Source organism: Mastigoproctus giganteus, chromosome 1 (assembly GCF_048544385.1).
Source record: "Mastigoproctus giganteus isolate SK-2022 chromosome 1, ASM4854438v1, whole genome shotgun sequence".
NCBI lineage: Eukaryota > Metazoa > Arthropoda > Arachnida > Uropygi > Thelyphonidae > Mastigoproctus > Mastigoproctus giganteus.
Window position 1 is genome coordinate 186199666 of NC_143575.1, and position 14512 is coordinate 186214177.

At 38.3% G+C, this 14512-nt stretch overlaps 1 protein-coding gene across 2 annotated transcripts in view; it reads right to left on the reverse strand.

Annotated features, from left to right (window-relative positions):
* Positions 1-14512, reverse strand: part of LOC150091367 (protein kinase C-like 3) — a 232124-nt gene that overhangs the window by 195443 nt on the left and 22169 nt on the right. For both annotated transcript variants that reach the window (XM_090383488.1, XM_090383479.1), the window contains exon 2: positions 1050-1147. In XM_090383488.1, the coding sequence (XP_090239614.1) occupies positions 1050-1147 (98 nt within the window). The remainder of the gene's footprint in view (positions 1-1049; positions 1148-14512) is intronic.

Here is a 14512-nt window from a genome sequence, read left to right on the forward strand (position 1 = left end):
CATTCTGACAATTACTAATAACAAGAAAATGTAAGCTAAAAGCTATTAATAAATTGATAAAATATCTCATAACAAATTCTTCAAATTGGCCTCTGGGGTTGAGAATATTCAAGTTCATAATAACTGCAATAATACTACACTAATCATTATAAACTTTTATTAAAGTAAAATAGTACAGTGGGAACCAGATTAAAATTAAACTGATAATAAAATAAGATACACTGTCTGTACAATAAAATAAAATATGGAATATACAATAAATTGAAACACAATATAGTTCACAGAATAAAAGTGATAAAACACAACCGTAGCTTTCAGAGGCATCTGCCTCCTTTATCAAAGTAAAGCTTAACGTGCCGTGCATCCTTAAATATCAGCAGGATCATGGTTCACAGCACAGCAGATTGTGGGGAATGTTATGTTGGTGAAACAAAATGGCAGTTTAAAGATCATATGGGGGGAGCATATTAACATGACGACTATGGGAAATCTGCTGTGGCCAAGAACAATGAAGCTGTTATTGTTGACTGTCCGCACAGATATTAGGACCACAAATGGCTCGAGAACTTATGAATTTGCTTGTCTGAGCGTAACACTATTAATAGAGACAGGAATTTGTATTCATCCTCTCTTCGAAGCTGTGGTTCTTGGACAGGATGAACGGCTCTGCCTTGCATGCCCCCAAGCCATTTCCAGTTCCAGCACACATATGGAGAATACTGCCCCTGCTCCTTTGGTAACATGTACTGTTAACTGTGATCCTGCTGATATTTAAGGATGTACTGCATGTTAAGCTTTACTGTTGATAAAGGAAGCAGATGCCTCTGAAAGCTATGGTTGTGTTTTACTGCTTTTATTCTGTGATCTAAATTGTGTTTTAATTTATAGTATATTCCATATTTTATTTTATTGTACAGACAGTGTATCTTATTTTATTATTAGTTTAATTTTAATCCGGTTCCCATTGTACAATTTTATTTTAATAAAAGTTTATAATGGTTAGTGTAGTATTATTGCAGTTATTATGAAAATCTCATAACAAATGTTACCTTTTTTCTGTTTCAAAGGCCTCATAAAGATGAACAAATTGGCTATGGTTTCTTACTGTTTCTAAAACTTTAGCCTCTATTATAACTCTTCTTAAATCCTGAAAAGAGAGAAGAAATACAAAAATACAGTTACAATCATAATTAAAATGTTGGTAACTGTACTTCTAAAAAGTTACAAATGTAATTAAAACTCACCTTGACCCAAGTAGATATTCATTATGAATTTGAAATAAAAAATTATGCTAACATTTGGGAAAGAATTAATTTCTAAAAAAAAAAAGAGAGAGAGAGAGAGAGAGAGATGAGGTGGATAGTGTTGTTTTTTTTTTTTTTTTTTGGGATTGCTTCCATGAATAACTTCCATACTAATACTAAATCCAGTTTTCAGATAGCCACTTTTGAGAACTTAAATCTATATCAATAAATTAAACTCAAATGCCATGGCATGAAAATGTATCCTTTCATTATAATAATCTTCTTCAAGGGATTATATATTAGTTCAAAAAAAGCAGTTCTCTGCTTCAGCAATTGGAATGATGAGCAAGTTGTGGAATTGGCTACAAGCAAGAAAAATTAGCAGAGAAATCCATACAAGGAATAAGTAAGAGAAGTTCTTCATAACAATTTTACAGAGATGCTCTCTCTGTACAGGTCTTATAAAGATGCTGAAGTATGAATAACATTCAGCATCTTTTCATCAATTTGAAGGAGACATGAGATGGCATTAGTAATGGTACTAGCCATACAGTGCAAGGAAGTTTGCAGCACTAGCCAAAATGAAATAAATAAAAATAAAATAAATAACTAATAAATATATATATATAAATAATAAAAATAAATAATAAAAATAAAAATAAATAAATGCACACAGAAAAAATAAACTGTTTCCCCCCTCTTCACATAGGAACTATCCAGCTGACTTTAGAATTTCGACCAGCTGCCAGCCTCAACTGCTCACGGACAATACAATCTAAATCTCTTTCCCTGAAATTTGAAATTATGGCTTCAAGCTCTGGAATCATTTCTAATAGTGAACATCTCACCTTCATTCATTTTACTATGCCCTTACAGTGCTTTATAGACCTCAATCAAGTCCCCATCTAAGGTGCATGGTTCTCTACATTTAAAGTCTTTCTTCATATGAGTGCTCTTTTGCAGATTTCACCAATCAAGTTTCCCAACTTTAACAAAATCTTTAAACATTCTGAAGAAGCTCGATGTCTTTTTTTTTTGGCAGTCTCCAAGCATGCAGCCTGCCTAAAAAACAGGCATTAAGATAAAAAAAAAAAAAAAAAAAAAAAAAAAAAGACTACAAAATATTTCCACACTTCTTGCAGTCTCCATATTTGGCTACAAAATCTCACAATATCCTTATACACTGGGATTATGACCTCCCTAGCTCTACAAATATTTGATAAATCATCAATAGGACACCATATGCCTTCCTTGCAATCAAAACTGCTTGGAGAACTACACATATAACCTTATTGTAATCATATGAGGGGCGCTTGAAAAGTTTGTGGCCTGAGTATAAAAGGGTAGTGGTATAGTTTTAATAATTTCTATATGCTTCAAATAGTAACCTACCAAGTTTCATGCAGTTTCAATAATGTCTTTTTTTTAATTACAAGTCCTGAAGTCAACAAAGCTATATGAATGAGGGAAGAAATATCAGTCACCATGCAGTCACTCAATATTTAGGATAAAAGGGACTAATGCCAAAGGCAATTCATGAGAATATGGTAACAACATTGGGAACAATGCCCCTCTCTATCATGGTTAAGATGTGGGCAGCAGAATTTAAATGAGGGAGGGAGAGCCTGGAAGGTGGCCCCCCATGCTGTGGAAGACCTTAAACATTCATCGCTCCAGTTGTTGACAGTTTGCATGATCTGGTGATGAGTGATCGACGAGGGACAATTCAGTACATCACCAACATTTTGAGCACCTCATCTGAATGTGTGTGTGTACCACATAATAACGGAGGTTTATTGCTATGAGAAAAAAAAAGAAAAAGGTGTCAGCATGATGAGTCTCAAAGTTGTTGACAACAGATAAAAAATGCATGAGTTGTTAAGTCAAGTGAACATTTGGATTGTTTTCAATCAGATGCAGGAAATTTCCTTGCAAAGATTGTGACCACAAATAAGAAGTGAGTCCATTACTTTCAGCCAGAGACAAAGGAGCAGTCCAAAGTGGAAACACAGCTCTTCTCCCCCTCCAAAGAAATCCAAGTCGATTTCTTCTGCTGGCAAGGTGGTGGCATCTGATTTTTAGGATGCAGATGGAGTGTTGCTAGTGGATTACCTTCAGGAAAGGCCAGACAGTCACAAGGGCAGGTTACACAGACCTTGTAAAGTCCGTGTAAAAACACCAAAAATAAATGCCATGGAAAACTCAGCAAAGGAGTCATGTTCCACCAGGACAACACACCTTGCATGTCTGTCATTTACATGGCTGCACTAAATGAGTGCAGCTTTGAAATCTTAGACAATCCCTCATATTCACCAGGTCTAGCACCACTGAACTTTTACCTATTTCGAAAAAATACCTGGCTGGCATCCATTTTCCCACCAATAGTGACATCATTGCTTTATAGTGGATGCATTACTAGATGCCCAAGGGAAAACTTTCTTTACACTCCATAACACCCAACGTGTTATTCAGTCTGACCATTTAACATGTTCCCTGCCACCTAGACGTGGGAGAATCCACCAATCAGTGTGTCATAATTTTTAGAATTTTGAAAAAACAATCAACATTCCAACATCCCTAGCATTCTGATAATTTGTATATAATGGTTGAAAATTGAGAGTTCATTGCTAAAAGCAAACACTTCCTTTTATTAGTGATCTTAACTCAGAACAAATTTAAATTTTTTATAAAAAGTTTATTCATGTACATAAACTAACATCAACACAAGCAAAAAACAAAACTGTACTAAGTCTACAAACAAAAGCCAAGCAAAGCATTCAGTCAGTGTGCCAATAGCAAGCATAGTGGACCCCCACTTTATGATATTAATCCTTTCCAGAGATACCATCATATCAAGAAAATATCGGAACGTGAACCCAATAACACATTGTTTTTTGGTAATTTGTTTCAAGACCTTGGAAGCTGAAATTTTCTTCTTACTACTGCACTCTTTAGGGTCCATATTATCAGTTTACACAATGTTGTACATACACAAATTTAATATAGTAAATTTATGTCAAATAGGCACAACACAAAAAATCACTTCAGCTAAAGAATGCAAAAACAAAACACACACGGCCAACACGTTTACAAACACTGCTATTGGCTGAGAGGAAGAACCACATGGTTCAGTTGGAGACAATTGTAAGCCAATCATAAAGAGAAATAAGTAGGACCCAGTTAACATGATCACTGGTTAGTAGAATCAGTCACTTCATAAAATTAAATCAAATTTCAAAAAACCAATTCAAGCATTTGCGATAACACCAACAGCTGGAATTCTGTGGTTTTTACGTTATTATGGTGAAACGTGTTTCCCCTTACATGAAATCTTCAATCATATAAAAAACATAAATAAATTTTCTGAATGTTCTCTTCATTCCTATTTTTTAAGGTTCAACAACTTTTTTCTCCATATCTCACTTGCATGTATCATGTTAGTTGCAATTTTTTGTGTGAGCAGTGTTCTTTGTTATTGAATGATGCCTATCTTTTTTACTGTTTTAAATTTTACAACCCCAAATAAAAATGTCAATGAACAGAAATATCAATTAGTTAGTATATATATATATATTACAGTATTAATTAAGCTATGTACGTAAGCGTAAATTTATTTTTATTTTGATAACCTATGGAAAATAGTCTTCCGAATTTCACGTATCATTTAATTTTGTTAATTGATAAGGTAATAAAGTATAAATTTGTACTTTATATCTTTACTTTCATGCCTGTGGATAATATTCCTCCTATTTTCACTTATTAGAATTAAAATTCAATTTGCAAATGTGATCACAATGATCGCCGCTTGCGACATAACATATAATGAAGGGTATTTTATTATGGAGAGTCCACCATAAAGTGATTTGATCGTACGGTGAACCAATCAGGGGTCCACTGTAGTTGTTAATTTCACAAGTCTTTACATTTATGGCACTCATTGGTTGACTCCTTTTGAATGACCACTCACATGCATTAAGACACAAAGCTTGGGTGCAATTTGAATGCAGTTGTGCATTGTGGCATATCACTCCTAGTGCCATTTTACATATATTAGCATTAGCATTAGTAGAGGCATATGATGCAAGAAAGCAAGCTTATTCAGCATCAGCCAAAAAAAAAAAAAAAAAAACCCTCTCCCATTTCACCCCTCCGTTCGTTCGAAATACCTGTCCAGTTGAGCTTTAAATTTGTTTAGGCTATCAACTTCAACAACAAGTGATGGAAGTCGGTTCCACCAACCAACCACCCGCTGGCCAAAGGCAAATTTCCGCACATCTATCCGACATCCGTCCTTCCTCAATTTGAATTTATGCCCTCTGAGGTGATTATTCTGAAAAAGATGAAGAATCCCATTGGCATTGAGCATGCTCAAACCATTCAAAGCCTTATACACCTCTATCAGATCACCTCGCCGGTGCCTAGTCTCCAGACTCTGTAATTTGCAAAACTTAAGCCTTTCTTCGTAAGAGCAACCCTTTGTTCCATTTACTAATCTTGTTGCCCTTCTCTGTACCCGTTCCAGCAGCTCTACATCCTTCTTGAAATGAGGCCTCCAGACCTGTATACAGTACTCAAGATGTGGCCTAACCATCGCCTTATACAAGGGAATAATCACCTCCTTATCCCTGCTAGAAAAATTCCTGTATATCATTGACAAGACACCATGAGCTACTCTTGCAGCTCGTCTGCACTGCTCAGAGAACTTCATATCTGCCTGCACAATTACCCCCAGGTCCTTTTCATTCTCCACCACTGTCAGTGTAGTACCGCAGAGTTGATACATTGCTCTGGGGTTACTGTTACCCATATGTAGTACTTTACATTTGTCAATGTTAAACTTCATTTGCCACCTCTCAGCCCATCTGTTCAACCTTTCCAGATCCTGTTGCAGCAGCATAGCGTCAGTAGTGTCCTTAACGACCCTGCCAACCTTTGTATCATCTGCAAACTTAGACATTAAACTTGATATCCCATCATCAATATCATTCATAAACACCGAAAACAACAATGGACCCAACACTGAACCTTGAGGAACTCCACTAATAACATTAGTCCACGTTGAGCAGTGTCCATTGATTACCACTCTCTGTCTTCTGCCACTCAACCATCCCCTTATCCATAGCAGCAATTTGCCTCCAATGCCACACTGCTCCAATTTGTGCAGCAGTCTTCCATGTGCAACAGTATCAAAAGCCTTTCTAAGGTCCAAATATATAATATCAAAGTTATTCCCTGCATCCAGTTCTTTTGTGACTACATCATAGTATCCAATCAAATTGGTCAGGCAAGACCTGCCCTTAACAAAACCATGCTGCGTCTGAGCTATAACTGAATTCTTGTCTAGATGATCCTGCAGTGCTTCTTTAACCAGTGCCTCCATTAATTTACCTGGAACAGAAGTTAAACTAACAGGTCTATAATTACTTGTGTCAGCCTTTGATCCTCCTTTGTGAATTGGGGTTACATTTGCACATCTCCAGTCTATGGGTACCTCCCCTGAGTCCAAAGAAGCTCTCATAATTATGGCTAGGGGTTTGCATACTTCCTTTGCTGCCTCCTTTAATATAACTGGATAGATCCCATCCACCCCAGGTGCCTTTTTTATGTTTATCCTCAACAATCTCTCCTCCACTTTCCTCTCAGTTATTACAAAATCATCCAGCTCACTGCCAATGTTTACTTTACCTACATCATTCTCCTTCCTGAATAACTCCTCATGCGTGAATGTAGATGCAAAATACTCGTTTAGATTGTTAGCCACCTGAGCAGGATCCTCAACTGTTGAACCATCAATATCCAGTGGACCAATCTGATTCATCCCTTTCCTTCCTGAGTTTAAATAGGTAAAGAACTCTTTTCTGTTTTTCTTTGCATCCTTTGCCAAGGATTTTTCGTAGTGTGCCTTTGCCTGCCTAATCTCCTTTGTGACTTAGTTACAGACCAACTTATATCTATCATAGGCTTCCATGTCACCCATTAATTTGTATGTATCCCATGCATTTTTCTTCTCTGCCACATGTCTCATTTGTTCATCTGACAACCATTTAGGCCTAAACCTTGAACAATATTTCTTAGTTGGTATGTAAAGCCTGGTAGCCTCCAAGATTAGTTCCTTGAATGCTTCCCATTTTGAGTTTGCTGTCGGTAACATCATCAGTTGGTCTCACTGTATAGAATTTAAATACTGTCTCAGACCATCATAGTCGCCTTTACGAAAGCAAAAACCCTTCCCTTTACCTCTGATGGTAGTTACCTCCTTGAGTAAATCCCACTTCAACACACTGTGATCACTGCCACCTAGTGGTTCATTTATCTGCAGATTCTTAATGCATCAAGATTCACTACTGATAATCAGATCAAGAGTATTGCTCCCTCTTGTTGCCTCATGAACATGCTGATGTAGAAAACAATCATCCAATAAATCCACAAAAGCCTTGCTAGTGTGCGAGTGACCAACCCACAAATTCCAGTCAATATCTGGGAAATTAAAATCCCCCATTATAAGACTCTCTGATTTACTGGCCCACTCTATTTCCCTGTACAATATCTTATTATACTCATCAGAGTCATTAGGCCTATAGCACACTCCTACTCTCAATTTTGATTTCCCTATGCTTATGTCACACCAAACTGACTCGACACTGCCCTGTTCATCTATGTCGACTGGCTTCACTTCCTTGGACTTTATGTGTTTCTTAACTAATAGCATAACCCCTCCTCCCCTCCTGTCCTGTCCTGTCTATCCTTTTCTATACACATTGTATTCCCCAAATTCCAGTTCCACATTCCTTATATCTGTGTGACACCACGTCTCTGATATCCCAACAATATCTGCCTTTGATGTTTTGAGCAATACCTCAAATTCATCAAATTTATTTACCAAATTCCTAGCATTGGTGTACACGCAGGTATACATGCACCTGTTTCTATTCTTGGCTACCCTAACACAACCCATGTGTTTACTTGTACCGCAATGACTCCCAGCAGTCTCTGAAATATCCTGCATCTTGTTTTTCAGGCTTCTGCTCATATCAATAGAAGCAGTGCAAGAATCACTTCCACCTCTGCCAGTGGCTACTGTTAATCTATTAGTCCTTGTATCTCCCCCAACTAGCAGTTTTCCGACCCACCTAACTCTGCCTCGACAGCATCAGCAAAAATTCTTGCACCCTTTCTATTTAAGTGTATCCCATCCCTGTAGAAGCAATCTCTCCTGTTAACAAGTACAGTCCAGGCTGAAAAAAATTCTACCCCTTGAGCCTTGCACAATCCCTCCAGGGCCGAATTGATCGACAAGGCTCTCATCATATACTCCCTCCTATCGTGTCTGGGCAGAATTGCACACACTTTCAAATTCAACCCTAATTCACGGCTTTTTTTCAACAGTGACCTGTACTTGCTAAGTAATTCCGCCGGTCTCCTACTCTTAATATCATTTGTGCCAACGTGTACAACTATATCACCTTTTGTGCCCTTAAAAGATGATATCCGCTCTACAACGTCAGCGCTGTGCATATGTGTAAATACAGAGAATATGTTATTGGAAGCAGGTGGGAAGCCATCATTCCACTCACACATGTATCTCTTATAAAAATAAGTCACTAAGCTATTCAAATCTCCATTTTCTGCTGTCCCTCTATACCCTAAGCCCCCAGCTTACACTTCTTTCAGAGGAAGAGGATTTCCACCCCCTCCAAACTTCATTTAGCTCTACAAGAGATCTCTACCAGGCAAACCGAGTTCATGCCCGTCCTCATTATAACAACAGTGGTACTAAGAATATGAACCTAGCTCCTGCCCAACTCAGAATCCTAAAGGATTCCAGTCATAGGTTGGCAGCCTACAATTAAGCCCATGTCTGCTGAGCTTTGACCTACCACCCTACCAAACCAGGGCCTACTAGAAGAGTACTCTAATAGGCAGTGTAACAGATATGAGCCAATAGGAGACCTTCACACCACTTGTGTGACATTATCAGTATTTCTGTACACTGTCCAATGTTTGTGTTTCCTGTTAATAAAGCACTTATTTACTGGAAGTATTTGACTGAATTTTGTTAGAGTTGTATAACAAAAGTTTATTTCTTTGCTGTGCCACTGTTGATTAATGGAGTCAAAATGAGACAGATAGTTATAAAATAAAATCATTCTTAAATGCAAAATACTTTCATTAAAAAAAAAAAAAAGTTTCTTTTATAAAACACAAAAAGTATCTGAGCCTATAGTACTTAGTACCCTGCATGGGTTGAAGGTTGAGAAATTGAAAGAAGATACTTGTTGACATTTTAGACTTCAATTTCTGTACATTGTAAATTTCGGGAAATACGTATGAAGGAAGATTGTTCCAAGAAAGAGAAGTTGAAGGAATGTATGGGGGGGGGGGGGGGGGAGAGTGAGAGAGAGGGAATTATGTAAACCAATTTAGAACAACAGTGCACATGGAACATGGAAATGTATATAGAAAAAGTATGCAGCAGAAACAGACTGGAGGGCTTTCGTAAGAGATGAGTCATGAATTAATATAACTGACCTCTTTTGAATGGAGTCTAGAAGCCTTGAGAGAGGTTTGGAGCACCACCCCAGATGCAGGAACAATATTTCACAGTAGGGCAGATATGTACAGAGTAAATGGCTCTTTAGAAGAAAAGTATTCCAAGAGAAAACCCAGTTTTTTAGATGCAAAGGAAGCAATTAGCATTAGTAAAGGCACATGATGCAAGAAAGCAAGCTTATATAGCATCAGCCAAAAAAACAAAATCATCTAATTTCACCTATCCACTTGCTCCAAATGTTTGTCTAGTTCTGCCTTGAAATCTATTTAAGCTATCAACTTCTACGACAGATGGAGGTTTGTTCCAGCAATCAACTACACACTGGCTAAAGGCAAACTTCCGCACATCTATCCTACAACTATCTTTCCGCAATTTGAATTTATGCCCTCTCGGGTGATTATTCTGAGCAAGAGGAAGAGTCCCTTTACCATTGAGCATGCTCAAACTATTCAAGGCTTTATATACCTCAATCAGATCACCTTGCAGGTACCTAGTCTCCAGACACTGTAATTTGAAAAATAACTTAAGCCTTTCTTCATAAGAGCAACCCCTTTGTTCTATTCACTAATCTTGTTGCTCTTGTCTGCACTCGTTCCAGCAAATCTACATCCTTCTTGAAATGAGACCTCCAGACCTGTATACAGTACTCAAGGTGTGGCCTGACCATTGCCTTATACAAGGGGATAATCACCTCATTATGCCTGCTAGAAAAATTCCTGTATATCATTGACAAGACACCATGAGCTATTCTTGCAGACCATCTACACTGCTCAGAAAACTTCATATCTGCCTGCACAATTACCTCCAGGTGCTTTTCACTGTCTCCCACTGTCAGTATAATACCACACAGTTCATACATTACTCTGGGGTTACTGCTTCCCATATGTAGTACTTTACATTTGCCAATGTTAAATCTTCAGTTGCCACCTCTCAGCCCATCTACTCAACTTTTCTAGATCATGTTGCAGCAGCATACTGTCATTAGTGTCATTAACGCCCCTACCAACCTTCGTATTGTCTGCAAACTTGGACATTAAGCCTGAAATAACATCATCAGTATCATTAATATGTGTTAATCAGGTGATTAACATATATCATTAATATGTGTTTTCCAACCAACCATTAATAGGTAGGTCGGAAAACAAACTGCTAGCTTGGGGGTAGACAAAGACTAATAGATTAACAGTAGCCACTGGCAGAGGTGAAAGAGATTCTTGCACTGCTTCTAATGAAATGAGCAGAAGCCTGAAAAACAAGATGCAGGATATTTCAGAGACTGCCGGAAGTCATTGCGGTACAAGTAAACACATGGGTTGTGTTAGAGTAGCTAAGAATAGAAACAGGTGCATGTATACTTGCATGTACATCAATGCTAGGAGTTTAGTAAATAAATTTGATGAATTTGAGGTATTGCTCAAAACATCAAAGGCAGATATTGTTGGGATATCAGAGACGTGGTGTCACACAGATATAAGGAATGCAGAACTGGAATTTGGGGAGTACAACGTCTACAGAAAGGATAGACAGGATAGGAAGGGAGGAGGGGTTATGCTATTAGTTAAGAAACACATAAAATCCAAGGAAGTGAAGCCAGTCGACATCGATGGACAGGGCAGTGTCGAGTCAGTCTGGTGGGACATAAGCATAGGTAAATCAAAATTGAGAGTAGGAGTGTGCTATATAAGCCTAATGACTCTGATGAGTATAATAAGATACTGTACAGGGAAATAGAATGGGCCAGTAAATCAGAGAGTCTTAAAATGGGGGATTTTAATTTCCCAGATATTGACTGGAATTTGTGGGTTGGTCACTCACACACTAGCAAGGCTTTTGTGGATTTATTGGATGATTGTTTTCTACACCAGCATGTTCGGGAGGCAACTAGAGGGAGTAATACTCTTGATCTGATTATCAGTAGTGATTCTTCATGCATTAAGAATCTGCAGATAAAGGAACCACTAGGTGGCAGTGATCACAGTGTGCTGAAGTGGGATTTACTCAAGGAGGTAACTACCATCAGAGGTAAAGGGAAGGGTTTTTGCTTTCGTAAAGGCGACTATGATGGTCTGAGACAGTATTTAAATTCTATACAGTGGGACCACCTGATGATGTTACCAACAGCAAATTCAAAATGGGAAGCATTCAAGGAACTAATCTTGGAAGCTACCAGGCTTTACATACCAACCAAGAAATATTATTCAAGGTTCAGGCCTAAATGGTTGTCAGATGAACTAATGAGACATATGGCAGAGAAGAAAAATGCATGGGATACATAGATATAAAAATGCATAGATATAAGTTGGTCTGTAACCAAGTCACAAAGGAGATTAGGCAGGCAAAGGCAGATTATGAGAAATCCTTGGCAAAGGAGGCAAAGAAAAACAGAAAAGAGTTCTTTACCTATTTAAACTCAAGAAGGAAAGGGATGAAGCAGATTGGTCCACTGGATGTTGATGGTACAACAGTTGAGGATCCTGCTCAGGTGGCTAACAAACTAAACGAGTATTTTGCATCTACATTCACACATGAGGAGTTAATCAGGAAGGGGAATGTCGTAGGTGAAGTAAACATTGGCAGTGAGCTAGATGATTTTCTAATAACTGAGAGGAAAGTGGAGGAGAAATTGTTGAGGATAAACATAAAAAAGGCACCCAGGGTGTATGGGATCTATCCAGTTATATTAAAGGAGGCAGCAAAGGAAGTAAGCAAACCCCTAGCCATAATTATGAGTGCTTCTTTGGACTCAGGGTAGGTACCCATAGACTGGAGATCTGCAGATGTAACCCCAATTCACAAAGGAGGATCAAAGGCTGACACAAGTAATTATAGACCTGTTAGTTTAACTTCAGTTCCAGGAAAATTAATGGAGGCACTGGTTAAAGAAGCACTGCAGGATCATCTAGACAAGAATTCAGTTATAGCTCAGACACAGCATGGTTTTGTTAAGGGCAGGTCTTGTCTGACCAATTTGATTGGATACTATGATGTAGTCACAAAAGAACTGGATGCAGGGAATAACTTTGATATTATATACTTGGATCTTAGAAAGGCTTTTGATACTGTTACACATGGAAGACTGCTGCACAAATTGGAGCAGTGTGGCATTGGAGGCAAATTGCTGCTATAGATAAAGGAATGGTTGAGTGGCAGAAGACAGAGAGTGGTAATCAATCGGCACTGCTCAACGTGGACTAATGTTATTAGTGGAGTTCCTCAGGGTTCAGTGTTGGGTCCATTGTTGTTTTCTGTATTTATAAATGATATTGATGATGGTATATCAAGCTTAATGTCCAAGTTTGCAGACGATACAAAGGTTGGCAGGGTTGTTAAGGACACTACTGATGCTATGCTGCTGCAATAGGATCTGAAAAGGTTAAGCAGATGAGCTGAGAGGTGGCAAATGAAGTTTAACATTGACAAATGTAAAGTACTACATATGGGAAACAGTAACCCCAGATCAACGTATCAACTCTGTGGTACTACGCTGACAGTGGTAGAGAATGAAAAGGACCTGGGGGTAATTGTGCAGGCAGATATGAAGTTCTCTGAGCAGTGCAGACGAGCTGCAAGAGTAACTCATGGTGTATTGTCAATGATATATAGGAATTTTTCTAGCAAGGATAGGGATGTGATTATTCCCTTGTATAAGGCATTGGTCAGGGCACACCTGGAGTACAGTATACAGGTCTGGAGGCCTCATTTCAAGAAGGATGTAGAGATGCTGGAACGAGTACAGAGAAGGGCAACAAGATTAGTGAATGAAACAAAGGGTTGCTCTTACGAAGAAAGGCTTAAGTTTTGCAAATTACACAGTCTGGACACTAGGCATCGGCGAGGTGATCTGATAGAGGTGTATAAGGCTTTGAATGGCTTGAGCATGCTCAATGCCGATGGGATTCTTCCTCTTACTCAGAATAATCACCTGAGAGGGCATAAATTCAAATTGAGGAAGGACGGATGTCGGATAGATGTGCAGAAATTTGCCTTTAGCCAGTGGGCAGTTGGTTTGTGGAATAGACTTCTATCACTTGTTGTTGAAGTTGATAGCCTAAACAAATTTAAGGCTCAGCCGGACAGGTATTTCGAAGGAACGGAGGGGTGAAATGGGAGTAGTGGTTGTGTTTTTTTTTTTTTTTTTTTGGCTGATGCTGAATAAGCTTGCTTTCTTGCATCATATGCCTCTACTAATACTAATGCTAAAAAACAACAATGGACCCAACACTGAACCCTGAGGGACTCCACTAATAACATTAGTCCATGAAGAGCAGTTGGTTGTTGGTTGGGTTTTATTGGCGCATTAGCAACTAAGGCTATAATGTGCCAAAACCTGGTGAAAAGCAGTGTCCATTGATTACCACTCTCTGTCTACTCCCACTTAACCATCCCTTTATCCATAGCAGAAATTTGCCTCCAATGCCACATTGCTCCAATATGTGCAGCAGTCTTCCATGTGCAACAGTATCAAAACCCCTTCTAAGATCCAAATATATGACTCTTATAAAAATCCATATATTTGGAAGTTATTCCCTGCATCCAGTTCCTTTGTGACTACATTATAGTATCCAATCAAATTGATCACACAAGACTTCCCCTTAACAAAACCATACTGTGTCCAAGTTATAACTGAAGTCTTGTCTAGATGATCCTGCAGTGCTTCTTTAACCAGTGCCTCCATTAATTTTCCAGGAACGGAAGTTAAACTAACAGGTCTGTAATT